This window comes from Ammodytes marinus (assembly GCF_949987685.1).
Source record: "Ammodytes marinus genome assembly, chromosome: 14".
Taxonomy (NCBI): Eukaryota; Metazoa; Chordata; class Actinopteri; order Uranoscopiformes; family Ammodytidae; genus Ammodytes; species Ammodytes marinus.
In genome coordinates, this window is record NC_137218.1 from 22,474,135 (window position 1) to 22,493,995 (window position 19,861).

Genomic DNA, 19,861 nt, shown 5'->3' on the forward strand with positions numbered 1-19,861 from the left:
GCAGCTTTTCCAACAAAAACAAATCCACCAAACTGCAGTTCATTTTTCTACTTTCAACTGGTAAAATGTCGCAATGACCACTGCCACAATACTCACTCTTTTGATCATAAAAGTGATTTTCCATTCTGGCATTTTACCACAAACATGCTCCAGAGTTTTGTGTGCCCTTTTCAGTTCAACAAAAAAAAATATATATAGCAGCTGTAACCCAGTTGTTTTTATAAAACACATAACATTAAACCTAAGGTCACGTTTGATTTTTTGCTGCATGGAAACTGTGTTGGCATCATCTGAATCAACTCTTTCAACACATTCATTTTTGGTTCTCTGAACATGGCTAATGAACAGATGAAAAGATTGACCTTTTCATTAATGGTTAGTGGCTTACTGGACTGGACTTCTGCTTTAGAGCTCATCAATTTGTCCCACTTATAAATGAAATTGTAAATATTGACAATTCTAAGAACTTATAACAGTCACTTCTCTAAAGTATGATGCAATTGCATCTTCTGAGCCAAACTCCAAGAGAACTAACACATTACCACAACTTTATGAACTGCCCGCAAAAAAAGATTGCTCTTTTTCTCATTTAAATGCCAAAGTTACAGCAACAAGAAATATATGACATAAAATACTAGGGATGGGGCCGATACAATATCGGTACCGATATGGCTGCATTCTACGTATCAGATATTGGACTGAAAAGTCCGATATCTGATACGTAGATATTTTTAGAACTCTTAATAATTTTAACTATGAAATCAATTAAAATGTTAAGACCATAGCTATGTGATATAGCACACATTAATATTAGATTTAGCAATACAAAAGTTGCGTTCTGATGTTCAAAGTTGTTGATAAACCTATATGCATCTGTGTTGCTCTTTTAAATTAGAATAGCTGTGTTGTTTAAGCCTTCCTAACCTTACACATAACATCACCACCAACAAAGAAATGTATAATAATTATGGTATCGACCGATATCCAAAACACAGATATCGGAATCGGATCGGAATTAAAACTAGTGTATTGGTGCTTCCCTAATGATCACAGAGATACTGCCCCTCCATCAGTTGTAGTGTAGATAAATATCACATACTAATTAACAGTCAATATGAACAACAGGAGCCCATTGTAGCTTGTGTTAAATAGACATGCATATAAAGAGACTACTGCATAAACAAAGATATAGAAATGTCTCCTGTATTGTGGAAAACGTATTGTGAAGTTCTTGAATGCATAGAGCTGCTTTCTGATGTATAAAGATGCTATGTTTTTGTCAGAGCAGAGCCAGATGAGTAAGAGGACCATCATCACACACAACCAGGTGGTCAATGTGAAAATAGCCAATGAAGTGGCTGCACACAAAGCAGGGGGTGGAGCCTGTGTGGGCTTCCACAAGCGCATGTACTGCATGTGCCAAATGGATGTAGTCCCAATATTTGTTTAGATTACAGTTCTCAAGACTCAGCTTAACTTGGGGGAGATATATTTCAATGTTTGAAGCACATTTGATCAAAGACATGTTTATCTTTCATCGTTTCAGAGGCCCCTCTGCACTATAAAATGTGGCAAGAAAAACCATACATTTTCCTTAACCAAACTTTCTATCCCATAGCACTAATTCATATGTACATGTATTCCACACAGCCTTGGCTTGACAGTTGAATTAAAACCATGTCTGCACGTCCTAGAAAAACTGCCCCAAAATAGCCGACTTTGACTGGCTTCAAGCCTCAAGTAAATATGTAGGCTAAAAAGTGAACTGCCTCAGCAACAGAGCAACAGCAAGTACGACACAGACACAAACCGAGCAGATACAGGACACTGAAAAGCAAGTGAGTGAGCAGGGAATCAACCGAAAAGCAAAAACTGTTGAACGGTTTCAACGCTATAGTGACATACCTGCAAGCTCATTTGCTGGTCATAAAAACCCGTTTGCTCTGGTGTGAGCTACAGCTTACTGGTGTTGCAAATGGTAGTTTACCCTCCAGTACCCCCACCATAGCAGAGCTCCTTAGAAGGGCTGCCGGGCCACGGCACGGCCGCACATATTCCAGGAAAGCGTGTCATCAGGCCGCTTAAGCCGCCCAAAGAATTGTCCATCTCACATGCACGCACTAAGCTATGCAGGGTCACTCAAGGTAATCCTCGTCGAGCACTCCTCTTTGATTGGCACTCACAGCAGCACAGTGAGTTTTTTGGGCCTGTCAGATGGCCGGGCTGTACCAACTCAGCTATTTCAGAGAGGGGTGGCTCTCTCTCTCTCCCCCTCTCTCACGCTCTCTCAGAAGAAAGAGGAAATGGAAAATGAAAAAAAGAACAGCACACACTTAGCGGATACGCTGCCAGTGCTGTCTCAGAGAGTTTTTTTTTTTCACTTAGTTTCACTCACTTTGGCTAACATTCCAGTGCTCTTGCTTGTGCTCACTCTTGTCCGCTTCCTCCCCTCTCTAATGAATCACTCCACTCTCTCAAACTGCAGTTGTTAGGTCACACCAGTAGCTTGGAAATCCACTACATCCTGGTGTGCCCTACTCCAAACGGCACAACATTCTCAACAACCACAGGACGCTTTGGAAAAAGCAGCAGAGCTGTTTTGAGTATCTGACCTGAATAACAAGACAATTCTAGAGACCATCTTACACCTAGTTTTATATTACATTAACAGTCTATTGAAAAAAATAGTACTTTTTATGTGCAAATACAAAGATAGTTTTCTTTAATCAGCTACCACGCGCTTACAAGCTGCCATTACAGAAAGACATTCTTCCCCACTTACTTGTCACAAGTTCTTTCTCAACTCCTGGTGGGTCCATATAATCAACCAAATAAAAAAGGCAACTAGATGTGATCACCAATGAAGAAATAGTACCAGTAAATTGGTTAAGTAAGACGAATCGTCTTTGTGTTCAAGATGTTATCGTAAACTCTCGCAGCCTCCCAACTATGCAAAGAACCGTCCACAATCAACCCACTGTGTTGTACAGTAGAGGCACTCGACACGGAGACAGAATGTCCTGTACAAGGACTGTGGCATCAGTGAAGTAGGGGAAAGCCAAGCAGGGAGAAAACATCCACCAGAATGAGCTTAATCATTTTTTTAATGTCAGCCAACGTCGGGTTGTGAGAAGGAGCATCTTTTTGTACTGGATTTTGGCTTGACATTTTTATGTAAATCATATGTATAATAATTGTATAAAGCCCTTAAATCTGTGCACAACAAAAAAAGGTCTTCATAGCGATCTCTTCCTCATCTACAAAGGCCACAAGGCTCCAGTTATATATCTCTTGATAGTGTGACAATTAAATCACTGTGGAGCCAAACGCAGCATGTATAGTAATAAGATCAAGTAGACGAACATGTCTTACAATGAATCCAGCTTCTTCTATATTTAAAAAATAAATAAATATGGAATGATGACTTGTTTACTGTTTATTATTTTTCTTCTTAAGGTTCAAACACACTGCGACCAAAGCATATGCTTGTGCGACAACAGCACAAGTGCTAATAGTGAAACAGTTTGTCTAGAGCCCTGGAACCACTGAATGTTTAGAATTCTGGCTGGAGACCAAAAGAAATGCTTAAACCATGACTACATTTTCATCTTAATGTTGGTGTCTTACTGTTGTGATGTTGTTGTTGTTGTGGTGTCCTAAATGTTGTGATTTTATTGTTCGTATTGTGTTTTACTGTTGTGAAATTGTGTGTTATTGTTTTTATACTTCAGTGTGAGGTTTCCCATCTTGACAGAGATGTAATACTCTGTTTCCTGCCCAGGGACTACAGATGAAAATTAGCTTATAGCTAAATCTGGTACTGCTTATGTGCTGTACATTGTCCCTGTTCAATAAACAAATAAATAAAAACAAATACAAAATGTTTTCAAATAATTTTCTGTCTATCGATGCATTGTTTTACGATCTTATTTAACAGACAAAACTCAAAAATCTATTGAAAGAAGGCTGATGGTATATAATCACAATAGCCCTTACCCAGCAGACAATACAGTTGTTTAATAGATTAGAAAGGAGAGACAACATTGCTGCTAGTTTATCCTCTATAAAGTGTGTCCATTTCAGGATATTTTAAACCCAGCAGGGCACAGGTGTCAGCTGCAAACTGGCAGGTGAGACCTGTCAAATTTCATATGGGCAAATTTGATAATTTACTAGTTTAAATAAATGCTATAATCTTTTGCTCCATTTAATCTATATTTGACTTTATCTGGTGAAGTATGTATTATATCACATAATGCTGATGTATGTTCGGGAGAATGGACAAACAAGCAAGTCCAAAGAAGAAACAGAGACAGCATAATGTCAACCGCAGATGGAAAAAAACTGTAAACAGATATTTAATAGAGTCTCATGTTTACCTGGTTCCTTCCCCTCCGTCTTCCATAGTTTCGCCTCACCAGCGTCTTGTAGTTGTGGTTCTTCTTGGTCAAGTAGTAGTAAAGGACACAGTCAGCGACACACTGAAACAAGAAATGGCATAATATCATGACACTGGGAAACATATTCAAGCCTTAAATAGCTTTTATTTTATTTCATTCCAAAAAATAACAACATCAAAATGTAATATTCTACTCTAAAAAGTTTAGCTGAATGGGCTTGAATTCCAATCAAATCTGTGTTTCTGTTTCGGGAGGTCTGAAATATTAAATGTGACTTGAAGTGGAACGCCCGAAAGATATCGATAACATATCATTCTGCCATATTTTCCAAAAAAATAGCCTGATCCAAAAAGTAATGGGAAAATACAAACAGTGCTTTACCTTTCTCTCCAGATAGGAGGCAATCAGGCCAAAGTTCTTCGGGTGTTGGACAAACCTGGAGAGAGATAGTGCTCATTATTCACACACACCAAAGCCAATAATATAAGTGTGAGGTTGCATTAAGGTCAATAAACCACATCCGTACAACAGACTCACTGGGACAAACCCGTGAGCCACAGATCTTGTGCTGACAATAAAACAACAACAACAACAACAACTCACTTCTCCTTAAAGATGTCCTTTTCGTGTTCCGTCCAGACATTCATGAACTGCCGGGCTTTGTACACCTTCATGGGGTCGTCCATCAGGCCGTTCATGTTGATGAACCGGACTCTCCTCTGCTCAACGTCGTACATCATTGGAGGAATGACCGACATCTGCCTCATCTGTTTCTCATTGTTCTGTAGAACATAGACAATGACAGTGGCGACAGTTAATAAGTCACTTGTTCATTAAACCATCTCTCCGTCTATGGAAATCTGCTCCCTGCCTTTTTGATGCCTTGACGGCCTTGTCCACCAAACGTGCATTTTCAAGGCGGATCGCCAGTCTGCAATGCATTCTCTACGGTAGGACCCGCTGGCAGCGCGCCTATTAAAAGTGCCGCTGCCGGCGTTTGAACGCCTTTTTAGGCGGAACGCTCGGAACGCTTTTGGTTTAAAACAGCGCAGCGGAAGAAGCGCCCTTATACTGTATGTTAATTATATGTAATCAAGATGCGACATGACCGAAATGACATACTATGTCACTTCCATTTGAGCTTCTGTCACCTAGGTATGTAGTTTCATATTTAAAAAAGGTGATCCCGCCAGTACCCACCTCCTGCTCAGAAAGGCCATCGATGATTTCCGAAATCTCATGCTCGCTTCTTGCTATTGTTGCAGAGAGGCCCGTTCCTCTTTGTCCAACCCTGCGGAAAAACAGACTGTGTGTTACAAATGTCACAAATTTGTTTAGAATGGCACATTAAAATTCATTGCCGTGCAAAGACGATATCAGTTACATTCCGTTCTTCTCAGAGGAAATAACTTTTCCAAGCTCTCATGACTTATTCAGTTTTCCAACCAAAAACAGAGTCAAAATGTGGAGACGACTGACAGGAGACATGTTTTGGAACTTTTCATAGCTCTGCTAACAGAATTATTAAAGCCGTTATTAATGGATAAAAGAGTCTGGCTGACCAGTTATTACTTGCTTCCTCCTTCACGGTCTAGCAGTCTGAACAAACAGTGCTGACATGCAAACTCTTACTTTGGAGATTTCAATGGAAGCACAAAGTATCAGCACGGGGACAAATCAGACAACAGACCCTAACCCTGTCTCCCACCCAGACAGCCAGTCCAAAGGAGGATTTCAGGATCTACTCGAGTCCACTGCGTGCTAAGAGGCGTTGTGGCAGATTATGGCATGAAAGCAAGTTAAAGTCCATGTCTTATCCATCTTCATTCAAGCGTGTGCTTTTATGTTAACATTACTACCACCCCGAGAGACGACGCAGAAAAGAACATCGAGAACAATAAACTCGAACCGTGATCAACATTAAAAAAGGGATTTCTTGTGTGAGCGTGTATGTGTGTGTCTGTGTGTCTGACGAATGGTAAGGTTGTGTTGAATGTTTCAGAATAACAATTATCACAAATAACATACAGTGTGCTGAATAAATCATTGAAATTGAAGAAGTCCAACCTGTCCAAGCCAATATGCACAATGGAACAGAAGAGGAAAACTGTAAAGCAAATGTGTGACTTGTATCCCTGTGCTTCTGAACCAATCACCAGCCACAGCCTTAAGGCCAGGACACACCGGCCCGATAATCGCTGTCGTAGAGTCGGAAGGGGACGGGGACACGAATCTGTTTGGTGTGTGCCGTGAAATCGGTCGTCGTAGATGTCGTCGGGCTTCTTTTGAGCCGATTGAACATGTTCAATCGGCGGCGGGCAGTCTTTCAGTTGGAGCAATTTGATTTGTGGAGGGCTAGCGAATCAGTGAAGCCCGGAAGTGAGGCGGATAGCACAAACAGCTAACAACAGTTAGCCATCGTTTTAATGTGTTTGTTTGTTTTGTTCAGCGAGTACTCGCATGCATCAACCCTTGTTGACTGCTCGACACCATGCTCGACACTCTCTGCTAAAAATGGTGCTCTTTATGGTCCATAAATATAAATACGTATTTCTATCTATGTTTATGGTCTAGAGAGCCGTCCCATCATTTCCGGCTTCCGTATTTTTTCGGCCCACAATACAGATTAGCGCCGCCTGCTGTTATGGAGACATTACGTCCCGCGCAAGCGCAGAGCGTACGGAAAGTCAGCAGGTGTGTTCTTTGCACTTTTTCGGCCGCGACGGGAAGACTGGAGCTCCCTGAATCGGCAGTCTCCATTTTCGGGTAGTCGGACTGGTGTGTCCTGGCCTTTACGCACATGGTTACCTCAACACCAGTTCAAAGTGACGATGTAACACAGTCACACAGGTTAAGACGTTCACCTCTGGAAGCGCTCCTGCTGCTCTCTCTGTTTGCGGATCTCTGGGAATTGCCTCTCGTAGTACTCCCGTGTCCGCGAGTCCTTGGCTTTGCGTCTGGGGTTGTTCTCCACTCGATCCACCTTCTTCTCCCAGGCTTCCATCAGCTGGTCATAGCGCTGGCAGATGTTCTGCTCCTGTTGTACACACACACACACAGCATGGAAAATGGTATAGCAGGAGTGGGCATTCATCAATACAGTAAGAGCCTAAATCACCTGAATATCCACACGGAATATATATTAGATATGAGAGCTGATATAATAATATTCCTTAATAAAATCTGTCACCTGCACCTATTGTATTCTTAAACCCCTCACTGTGATACTAAATAGAAAATGGTATTGATATCGGTATTGAAGTTACCCAGTATATGTTGAATAAAATAAAAGCCTATTTTAAATGTTCCTCCTTTTTAAGACATTGTAAAATGTCCTTGTTTATGTATACACAGGGCACCATTGTAAACAAAAGCCGCACTTTCAATTGTTTTTTTTTCCCTCTGTGTCAAAATAAAGGTTATCCATCCATCCATCTATCCTAAAAAAGACCTCATGCAGTTTCCTGAAAAAGCTCAGCTGACATCTTTTATTCCTTAAGTCTGTTGGAATATATCAGTTCTTGTTTAATTTATTTTATAGACACCTCTGACGAATCGGAGTGGCAGTCAACCTCTGAAAAGAACAAGAAAACTATTGTGAACACATCTACAGAGAAGCTGCAGCAACTTAAAATGAACTCAGAGTTGATGGAGGAGGATGTTGTTGCTGGCTGTGTTTATTATGGGTTTGTGTTCGTCTTTCACGCCGTCTTAATTCAGTGTCCTCCTGACCCAGGCGCAGTTTGCTCTGATGCAACTCCTTTGATGTTGCCATAGAAACTGCTGCTGCAATACTGTTACAGAAGCTTACTGATCAAAGCATGTACTGCATGTGTATGCATTTACATTCATTGACATTTAGTCTGCTAAGTAAAAATAACACGCAAAAAGACATTTTATTAATATTCAGAAGTGTAAGAGTTAAAGCGTTTAGTGGAAAGGCTTTTGCATTGGGAAGACAATACAGCCTCGTTTCCACTCCCTGTAGTGAGCGACAAACGACTCACCTTCCTCTTGGCAAGAGGCCATGTGCACTCTGCCATTGTTCACAGTCCATGAGGTCTGTCTGACCCTAACAGGGGGACAAGCTAGAGAGCGGTGGGACTCACTGAGCCATTGTTTTACAAATAAAAAGCCAAGTCTTTCTACATGGAGTGATTCTCAAATATTTAAATTACCGGTTACTGATGAGAGACAGTTTGGCCGGCGAAGTTCTCAGATCTGTCCTTAGATGTATAAATATTTATTATCATGCTTCATATAAAAGCAATTCATGTGCTGCACAATACTTTTCAACAAACAGGGGAAACCAAGGCGTTTCCTGTTCTGTGAATACAGTCAGTGTATTATTTTTATTAGCCATGCTAACAACGTGGCGTGCTGAAAGGACTTGTCGGTCAGTCGGTCCACTTTGGTTGGCACTAAAATATCTCAACGACTGGAATTTGGTTCAGTAATTTATGTCCCTCCCTAGATTACTTATAATAGCTTTGGTGATCCCTTTACTTGACCATCAGGTCAAAACTCTCATTTGTCAAACACTAGCACAAAACTAATAACATCGTCATCACTTAACTTAACGCCACATACATAAGGACCTACCTACTTATAAAAAAAAATCTTATTATAGGAACTATATAAATAAACATTCAATATTATTACTAAGGTTGTGTCCTGTCTGAGCACGGAATACCTGGAACCATGCAGAGATACATACCCTTTGTTTACGAGCGTGATTCCTCCTCTTGAAAAACAAAATCAGCTTCTTCCTCATGACTTGGTTCCTAAAAGAGAAAATCATTTTATTCAGTGAAATGTTGTTGGAGTATGTTCATTAGCAAATGTATTGTGGATTCACCAGAAAAAATACGAAGTTGCAAAACGGAAAAAATTTCCTAAGAAAAATTGCCACCGAATGGACTTATCATTGTTTATATTTACTGTGTCAGATAAAAAAATAAAAAATACTGGGAACCCTTCTGTTTACACAGGATGGTGGCTGTGGGGAAAGAATAGTGAGCGAGCTGACCCTGGGAGCGTGGCCCTGTGCAGCAGATTCACACAGAGGTGGTCTCTGTCCTGATAAAAAAAAAAAGCGACTGAGCCAGATGGGCTGCTCTCTCTCGGTACACAGTGATAAGGCTTTGGTCCTAGACAGCCTGGCCTTCAACCCTAGCAACACAGCCCTTAAAGTACACCTGACGCAGACGCTACCACGGCGTTGTTTAATTTCCTTTCTCAAATCACTCTCGTCGGTGTCAGTAGGGCAAACTCGATAAGGGGAGTCAGCGATCATATTACAACGTATTATCAGCTGGGTTTATCTTGCCGAGCTCAGCATAATGTCCATCACTTTCCTCAGACTATCCCGTTAGTGTGGTCAGACTCATGTCTGCTGCAATGTTCGTGTACATACTGCATGTCTGTGCAGTGTCTCGATGTTGTTGGTCACTTTGTAGTAGAGATGATAGGTGTGTCTGTATGTTTGTTGTTGTTGTTTCTGTTCACCTCCCAGGGGACTACAGATGGAAATGAGCTCAAAGCTAAATCTGGCACTAAGCATCTCTTCTCATTGTTTGAGTTGAATGTATTTTGCACATGGTCCCTGATTTAAATAAAATAACAAAAAAATTATAATAATAAAAAGGCAGACATGTTTATGAAGTGAATCTGTGGAACACGTGTAGATACTCACGTCTTGATGTTGTCATGGTACACTTTCGTGTCCGATGGCTGATTGTACAGGGGCTAAGAAGGGAACAGGAACAGGTAGTGGATTATTCATTAGCTAATTCAGCCAGCAGTAATGTCTAACTTGATATTGAGATAAGCAGAGAGAATAGTCTTAACCACTGAATCACATACCAGCTCAACCTTAGGTCCAAAACCTTCCAGTACTTTATGGGCCTCTTCAGCTTTTTTCTAGAAAAAGAAAACAAGAGGACATATGGTTAATTAGAAGGTCCATAGAGAGAAAAGAGAAACTGCAATTTGAGCGCACTTGAAAAAAATCTAAATATTGTCACCTGAAATGACTTCCTTTTGTGGGTGATGCTCATTGAAATATAATATGCATGCTACATTTTGAAGTGGGTATGGCTTGGAACTAGAAGCTTCAAATGCTTGTTCATTTCTAGATACATTTACTCTTGAGGTATGAGCTTATGCAATTGATGAATGTGAAAAGTGAGCAGCTTCACTCAGGGAAAAAGCATAATTAGAAAGGTTGGCTACCACAGTTTTTCCCGGACCAGTACAGGATGTCTGCTTATTGAAAGATCGACAGAGTCATGATTCAGTATAACTTGATTTTCCCCTCTCGTAGGCTTACATCTACAGGCTGACACCACAATCAAACCACAGCTGGCAGACTGTGCACAGTGTGGGAGCAGCTTTACAGCCTAAAGGGTTAATGGCTGGCAGAGAAGGAAGGCGTGTCTCAGAACTCTCATACCACAACATTGTCTGACAGACATGAACCGCCGTGACCCACACACACACACACACACACACACACACACACACACACACACACACACACAATGAGGCCTTCCTTTGGCCTTTAATGTTCTGTATTCGTACACGATTAAAACACAGCGGTAAAACATGGTTACTTTCTTACAAAAGCCTAGGCTCTGTAGACTGGTATGCAAACAATGTGTTTGTAAACAAAGTGGGCCCACTGTAGCTAGCATCATGCCCATTTACAGAGCCTAGGCTGTGTATTTACACTGGATATTTTTTCAGCGCGCACACAGTACTCACATGTAACGGCATAGTGAGGCGATATTCACTGATTTTGACTGAAAATGGATTTTGACAACAAACATTCTCCAGAATCGCCGACTCCACATTTAAGCAGGTTAACAAGGCGCCAGTGGTAAAACAAAACTCACTTCTTCTAGCTTTGAGGATGCACAGAGAGAGAGATGACAGAAAAAAGCTTATATTGCTGAGGACACAAAGAGTGACCTAATGCTTTTTGTCAGTGTGTGTGTGTGTTGCAGTCTTGCAGCAGATGACTAACCCTGTTCTCATCATAGATGATCTGGACTATGCTGCGGTGCTTGTGCTCCACTGGGGGAGGGGTCACTGGCTTTTCTGGCTCCACGGGCTTCGCTGCTTCCTCCTCCAGTTGTTGCTAAGAGACACACACACACACACACAAAACCATTTTGACCAATAGCACATGAGAAACAACACAAGGTACACAGTACAATATAGGGGGAGGGGGGGTTTCATCTTCTACACATCACTAAAAAAAACAATGATGTTGATGTTAAATGAGAAAATGCTGGAAAACAACACATATGTATCAACACTGTGTTGATGTGTTAGCAGCTTCTGACGCCTGAGCAGACATCATCTGATTATTGTCCACAAGCTCGTTCAGGTAGAACTTATTTTCAGCAGAATTGAAGGTTTGTGCTATTGAGGCCAATGCTGCAGATGATACAGACAGAGAAGCTGAGCCGGTGAATATTTGGTAGGTCAATGTTTACAGGTTAAAGGTTATATAAACCAGCAGGCTACAGGGACGAGAGAGTGGTTCCTTAAATACCTCAAATAAACAAATACATCCCTGAAAATCTTGGGAAATTGCAGACTAAATAGCCGAGAAATGTTCTCCCTCGGTAAAGCTCGGCTTACATTCCTATCTAATGAGACGGAATTCCAGAAGAGATGGCAGGGAAAAAAACAGCCACAGGATTAAAAAACAAACGTGATCCAGATAGGAAGATGAGCTGATAAAATATAAGCCTTTAAATTCAATGTTTGAGAGCGCCTCATTGTGAAAATACATTCAGTAGATGATGGGCACAAACGTGTCAAGACATAGATCTGCAAAAGCATCTTATAGGCCCAGGTGAAATGCTAGCCTGTCAAAAACTATTGATGCAAATGAAGCTCAACCATGAACTGTGCACTGATTATGACTGCTCACAGGGTTTGGCAGGAGCCTCCTCGCCAACACAATCAGAACTGTATTCGACTAATGTACAGGAGTACACAAGAATTTGACTTGGAGTACAGCTCATTAAAAACAAGGAAATAGGTCAAGAAGCTAGACAGTAAATAAGTAGGACACCATACTACCTGATAACAAAAAAATCCCTTAAAACAAGAGACAAGCTAAAGAGAATCAACTAAAAGACTGGAATGGCGCCTTAAAATTGGATTTTTGGTGGAAAAGGGTTATCACTGAAGTGACAACAACATGTGTCACATCAAATCAGACGTTTCGGTCTTCGACGATTATTCTAGTGTGTAAGTAAATGTATTCCCAATAACAATGTTTGTGTTATAGTAGTAGTGTTTCATGGGTAATTGGTTAAGAATACAAGCTATTTACTTTCACACGGCATCCATTGTACACAACCAAATAGGTAAACCAACCTGCTTTTTCTTCAGCTTGAAAATCTGCTGCTCCACTTTAGCAATTTCCCTGTCCACACGGTCCATACTCTGGATCAGCTCCTCCTTGGATAGTTTGGAAGGAGAGGCGTCCTGATCCTCGCTCATGTGTAGTGCATGACCTCCTGACGAGTGGGACTCCACTTTGACATTGTACGGAGAATCCTGGCAAAAAAAAAAAAAAAAAAAAGAAGGTTAATTGAGCTTCTGAAAATCTATCTTTACCAAACTGAACCATTTCACCTATCCGGTCCACGTTATCACATTCCACTTGCTGGTGACCAGATCTATTTCAAAATAGTACAGGATAAATATATACTGACGTTATATGTAACAGCAAGAAGTTAGAAGCTCTATTTCATTATAAAAGAGAGGGCAAGGAAGGTTCATAGGGACTGCAAACCATGGCGTATTTGAAGTGCCACCCAACTAACTCAGTAAGGAAAAAAACTAAGAAAGTGTCTACTATTTTCAAGCATCAGTCATGGCGTAGTAATGCTGTAAAGCTAGGTTGCCTTGGAAACAATAAGGCCTAACAGTACTTAATAAACGAAAACAAACAGGGCCCACCTTTTTAGAATCCATATTGGCTCGTAGACTGTCCTGTACTGTGTGGGACATGGGCAGGACAATACCCCCAGATGTAGGAGGGGGGCGGGTGATGTGGGCCTCAGAGACAGTCTCCATCCGGGGGCGCTTAGAATCCAGAGCCTCATGCTCGGGCTGGCCTGTGATGGAGTGATACTGCTGTTCGTAACCATGGCGTCTCTCCGGAGGCCTGAACAACAGAGGTAAACAAGAAATGAGCAGACGTACCTGAAGCTAGATCCGCTTTGTCTAGATGTGTAAAAGGAAAAACGACTCTACAATACAGACGTTAATATTACAAAATTAAAACCTCATCATCTGAATGGCAACGTGTGAGGACGGAGTTATTGTCTGTGGGATAAAAAGGTAGGAGGTTTAGACATTTTGAAGTGAAGATCTTACCTTTCCGTTCCAGGGTGGAATTCAGACAGTAGAGACGGTCTCCTCCGACCCTGTGGATCTTGCATGTGCGATGCCCGATAGTCTTGGACATTGAAATCCTGAAGGAGAGAAGCAATCACCACAAACACCTTTATGACGCAATCTGATCTAGGTCATGGCAGAATGAAAAAGTGAGGGGGACTAGTTGTAAAGCAATGGACATGTATTGTATTGTGACCACATAACTATAACAAAAGCACTTACAGAAGGGCCCAGAGTTCTTTCTACACAGCCATATGACGCAACAGATATGCTCCCATTTTAATCAATACAGCTGTCTACACTGGAACAGTGAACAGAAGCGTCATTTTTTCCGTCAACTCTTTTTTTCCTCTCCAAAGTGCCTATGCTGACTATGCAGTGGGCTATGGGTGCTGTTAAAAGCCGCCTGAGGGGCGTCCCCTTGCTACACTGGGCACGTAACCGGGGCACAGCAGCATGTAGCGGGAAGCCGCAAGGATACACGTCTACCATTATTATCAATAAGAGGTGGGTTGTTTGTGTATGTTTGTGGTAAATCAGCCCCACAGTTCTGGGGGTCTGTGTTCATTTGTGCCACAAAAGAGACGTTCACAAAACTCGGAAAACTGCAAAAAGTGAACTCCTTCTTTGCACTGAACAAAGCAGACAATGTTGCTCCTCCTGTTGCTCCAAACAGCAACTGCCCAACACAGACATTGCTGGTGTAGCAGTTCAAAACATAACCAGTGCCCAGTGTAGTTCCTGGGTGACCATTTCATTTCAACGACCACAGTTCCAGTCCAGCCAGGGACGTTTGCTGCATGTCAACCCCATCCCCCCCAGCTCATTTCCTGTAAGCTCTGCTGTACTAAATCTAATAAAAGGCAGAATTCCTAAATGAACTTAGTGGGCATTTTAACCAGTCAAACACTGCAGCGCTGAGTAGAAGACGTAGACACAACGGTCGGCATTTGGCCGTCTAATTTCTACATATTCAAAATAAATGAATGAACTGTGCTTATTCCACTCTGTCAAAATAACAAGGTTCCCCCAGTTATGAGCATGTACTAGAGAAGATGTAGTTTATACTGAGAACAGAAAACCACAATATAATTCCTAAGCTTAGCAGCAGGATAGAAAAAAAAAACATAAATGTACAAGTACAGCGTGGAACAAGGGATGTCCCGGAAGTAGGGCAAGACTTCCCCCCTGATTCAAAAACCTCATCAGTCAGTGCATCATTCATTACACAATGAAGTCGGTGAAAGCAGAGGCACAACTTCCTATCACACAAACAGAAAACATTTTTAAGTTGATGCCAGAAATTGAACCCTTGTTTAAATACTCAAAAAAAGTGTTTGGGTAATGAGAACACATAAACGTTATCGGCACAGACAGTGTGACCTCCAAACAAACCCGAACAAACAAATGCAGCTTAAGAAAACATTGCCAAACTCCAGTTTTCCCTGGATTTAGGGCAAACAATCCAAATGCCCAGAAATGTACCCCAGACAGTTTTCTGTGAATGTACACTTCTTAGAAGTATAAGCATTATCCAATAGTCAAGATGGTCAAATGAACAAGCAACTGCAGCAGCCATTCAACACTACTCTGAATCATTTTCAGTATGACGTTGCAAATAATTTGCACAGAGGTCAGCAGACACACGGTGGTACCTGCAGCTGGAATGTCTTTTATAACCTCTGAACTTCTACAGAGAAAGCCCCACTGCATGTTCAAAGATTTAAAACAAAGTATATATAAAGAATATTTTACTTTGTCATCGCTCTTCACGCCAACTGAAAAACCAAAGCAAACACCTTATTTCAAATGCTAGCCTGCCTCTTTAACTTTTCACCAAAGTGAAAGTAAAAAACATCAGATTCATTTTAGTATGGACATGTAGCAGATTGTGAGGAGATATGCACCGATTTTGACAAAAGGGGATTTTGACAACAAGCATCCTTCAGAATCGCTGACTCCACCTTTAATGAGCTAAACAACAGATAAACCTCTCTCATAAATAAATATAGTGTTTTTAATATTCAGAAGAGTATTTTCACATTAACATCATCAGGATCAGGTCTGCCCATCAAAGCCAACAGCATTGGAGAGTGCTGGAAAAATGATGACAACGACAAACACTAAATGTTAGCTGGAATACAACAGTGCAGAAGGAAGGTTTTACCTGTTGGTGGCGTGTGCCACTGAAGGAGTACTGGACAGAGTGTGATGGGTAGCGGCCCTGCTCGTTGCTGAAGCTCCCCTGGGTGGGGGGGTATCCAGAGCTACTGGACATCCTGGCTCAGTGCTAGCGGGCTGCTGCTGCTGCTTGACGGGTGACAGCTTTTAGCTAGACCATGTTCGGAGACACAAACCACCTGTACCGAGACAGGAAGAGAAAACAGAAGGTTTTAGATTTTAGACATTGAGATCATTATAGCAAAGCTATTCAGAATGAGAAAGAGTCTAATCCAAGATGAGGGAATTTACAAACTAAGATGAATTCTTAGAGACCAGAAAGCATAGAACTGGAGATGAACTATAATCTAGGCTACTGAGCTTGTGTGCTAGTATTCAGTCAAGTGTCCCATTCATTTTATAAATACTTATTCATTGTTATTTTCACAGGCATTCTCCAGAATCGCTGACTCCACCTTTGAAAGCGAATGACTGAGTTAACTTGATTTGAATTGTTGATCATTTGTCATTTGCTTGGGCAACCAATCCAATTGTAATTTAAAGACATGTAAACTGACGTTAGTTTAATCAAATAATTTGGACTAATATTGCTAAAACTTGCATTCCTTGTTTAAATGACAATGCAATTTTATTCTAAATTTGAACACATAATAGCAACTGATAAAATATCCCTGGTCATGCAATTGTGTCTCCTGAATAACCTGTGGTTTATTTAAAAAGGCACTGGAAGGGTGTGTCATATGTTTGAGTTGCTATAGTCCTCACATTATAATTAATCAGCTGAGCAGCAGCTGTGTTAAAAAGGTGCTGTCATCTCTAGCCTGACAGGTCATGCCAGCAATCATATGAGCTAGAGCTGCAACGATTAATCGACGAATCGATTATTAAAATAATCGACAACTATTTTGATAATCGTTTCAAGTAATTTTTTTTATAAAAAAAATTCCAAATTCTCTGATTTCAGCTTCTCAAATGTGAATATTTTCTGGTTTCTTTAATCCTATTATGACAGTAAACTGAAATATCTTTGTGTTTTGGACATAAAAATACATTTGAGGAAGTCAACATGGGCTTTGGAAATTGATCAAAATGTTTCACCATTTTCTGACATTTTACGGGCCAAAACACTAATCGATTAATCGAGAAAATAATCGACAGATTAATCGATTATCAAAATAATCGTTAGTTGCAGCCCTAATATGAACCATGATCGGCGTAGCTTTAACTTTCCACTCACAAACGATGCCATTACTTCATTACATCTCATTGTTTTTTTAGCTTTCTCAAAATTCTCAAAATAAAGAAAACTTACACAGTACATATATTCCAGTATGTTGCAACACACAAAGATTTTGTATTTTATCTGATTTAGTGATGGGGCACATAAACAGGAAAGGGGTCTGCTGCGTATTAGTTTAGTACAAACACGTTACTAAATTTGTTTTGCTCTTTTTGTCTTTTTTCAAAAGGGATCCACATGAATCTGTGCTCTGCTGGCTTTATTATTTTCATTCGAGGTCTGTGAGATTTACAGCTTGGCCACCACGCCAAGACATTATGATGCGTACTTCTGGGTTGGAACCGTGCCGGCATAACCAGGGTGGGAAGCTGTTTTTGTATATATTTTTTTCCTCAATCCGCAGGCCGCAGAATTTGGCGAGTCATAGTAATCAAGATCCACTTTCACAATTTTAGAATTTATCCTAAAAATATCAGGAGAGTCTTGACAAAGTGACTTGTAAAAACAAAAGCTAACCAGCCGCAGAATGTGCTGCCTGGTACATGTTGTTTTACCACCAACTGAACAGCTGTTAATATTTTCACAATTTCAAATGACAGAACTTTTTATTACACCTTTCTTTGAAAACCTACAAACGCAGTATCAAAGGTCGTAATGTCCCATGTGTCTTCTACAGAGGGCAAAAATCAGACAGGTCATGAAACCGGCTTTAAATGCATGATATGAGGCTCAGGTTCATTTGCAGCAGCACCACTTGGCTTTGGGCCAGAAACAGCTGAGGTCAAAGCAAAATTGTCAAATTTAAGAGGAAGAGTGTAAATTTTTAAAACATGAGGGGGCAAATAAACAACTAAAAGCAAAAGAGAACTATACAGCTGAGATACAGCTGCCTCATAATATGACAGACACCTCTCTGTGTCATTCTACTAAACTTAATAATTTGACATAATTGCCCCATCTACTGAAATTGATAACATTGCTGAATGTAATCAAATTCGTCATAAAAAAATAGGAAACGTAATCGTACTTTTAGCTGGTGAGAAAATAGTCACCATTATGGCTGATGATATATCGAGCAGGTAACAACAATCATTGCGCTGTTACTGCTTTCAAGAAATGTCCTCCTGCTCCTTTGAATATCTACAGTTTAACAGATAGAATAGTTGTTCCTCTGTGTTCCCAATGAAAAAAAGAGGGAAAAAACAGAGCTTCCGGTTTCAAGCCTGTGTCGCAGCATCCTCTCTACCTAGCAACATTACATCCCTGAATCTTTTGTAATAATGTAAGCAACTGAGAGCCAGATGATGTTAACATGCTATCAGAAACAGATATAACTGTGTGTGCCATCTCTGTAATCTAGCATAGAGCATGAATGTCGATCAGAGAAACTGGGGCTTCTTCAGTACAATTGTTCCTGGATGTTTCCCTTTCTCTGTCGTTCTCATGTCCACTGTTTGCAATACTGTAGCGTTTCCCCACGAAGTTAGATACATTTCAAGAGAAGAGGCGTGCCGTTTCGGGTTAGAAAAATGACACCGTTTTAGTCAGCGTTGCACGGTGAAGTTCTCAGTAAAGTTCATTTTAGAAAGCACTAGGGCTACAATAGTCTCTGGTGATAACCTATGAGCCATGGTGAAATGTGCAGTGCTCCTGCACAGCCTAGCAAGGGGAATACTGCTACGTTGTGTTGTTATTGTTGTCCTTTTAACACTCTACTGCCATATACACGCAATTGGATTTGTAGCTTATCTTGGGGGATGGGTGTACTTCCACAACAGATAGCTTTTCCGGAAATGCACCCAAAACACGCACAATAACGAATATCAACTTTAAGGTGTGTTCTACGTTGACACTTCGGTGTGATAACGCGACATTTAAGATGTTGTTGTTGTCGTCAGCTAGCTAACTTAGCCTGTATTTCACCTTTGAATAGTCAACTGCGTCGCCATCTTGCAAGGCAGATTTTCAACGTAGACCGGGGCGCTTAAATAGCGTGCTAATTAGACGTTTTGCTCTGCTGCGTGTTGGCTATTTGTACTCACCTCATATTTAAAAAATATACCGATGGGGAAAAAAGGTTTCCCTGGGCAGAATTATGAGTCAATCGTTGATTGTAAATCCGCGGTTTGTGAGCTGTGGACGACTAGGCAGACTGAAGGCTGCGCCGCATTTGTCGGTCGACGTCCTGACAGGGTAAAATAAATTGTCCTCTACTCGGTTGAATTCACGGGCTATTGTTGTATTTCAACAATTGTGTGTGTGTAAAAAGGAAAATATATAATTTAAATGTTTACAAAGCATTTGAATACTGTGTCACTATTGTGATAAATACTTAAACTGTTCAACATGAGTTTTTATGTACCTGCGAAGATAATACAGTGTGACAGCTAAATAGTCCCCTCCGACACAGTAATGTTCCTGATGTTTGCGATTTTCACTTTTCAAAAAAACAAATGTCACTGATTTCTCAACAATCCCGTCCATTTCCAGGTCCAAATTATTCAAATACGCTAAAAATGTCACATCTGTCGTATTAACGTCGTTGTTCTCCCAATAAGTGGATTTGAACTCAAGTGAACCCAGAAAGCGACAGTGACTCCAAGTGAGTACACAC

At 40.8% G+C, this 19,861-nt stretch overlaps 1 protein-coding gene across 4 annotated transcripts in view; it reads right to left on the minus strand.

The window, feature by feature from the left end:
* The window catches only part of ncor1 (nuclear receptor corepressor 1), a 51,365-nt gene extending 31,955 nt beyond the window's left edge, over positions 1-19,410 (minus strand). For 3 of the 4 annotated variants that reach the window (XM_080041193.1, XM_080041194.1, XM_080041192.1), the window contains exons 1-14: positions 19,290-19,410; positions 15,994-16,186; positions 13,806-13,903; positions 13,386-13,593; positions 12,798-12,980; positions 11,428-11,541; positions 10,266-10,322; positions 10,096-10,148; positions 9,118-9,184; positions 7,265-7,437; positions 5,601-5,691; positions 5,004-5,182; positions 4,782-4,836; positions 4,380-4,481 (exon numbers count right to left, since the gene is read on the minus strand). In XM_080041193.1, the coding sequence (XP_079897319.1) occupies positions 4,380-4,481; positions 4,782-4,836; positions 5,004-5,182; positions 5,601-5,691; positions 7,265-7,437; positions 9,118-9,184; positions 10,096-10,148; positions 10,266-10,322; positions 11,428-11,541; positions 12,798-12,980; positions 13,386-13,593; positions 13,806-13,903; positions 15,994-16,104 (1,491 nt within the window). In that variant the 5' untranslated portion in view covers positions 16,105-16,186; positions 19,290-19,410. Of the gene's footprint in view, positions 1-1,905; positions 2,139-4,379; positions 4,482-4,781; positions 4,837-5,003; positions 5,183-5,600; positions 5,692-7,264; positions 7,438-9,117; positions 9,185-10,095; positions 10,149-10,265; positions 10,323-11,427; positions 11,542-12,797; positions 12,981-13,385; positions 13,594-13,805; positions 13,904-15,993; positions 16,187-19,289 lie in introns of those variants that run through there. The other variant, XM_080041195.1, reaches the window with a different exon arrangement.
* Between the last annotated feature and the right edge of the window lie 451 nt (positions 19,411-19,861).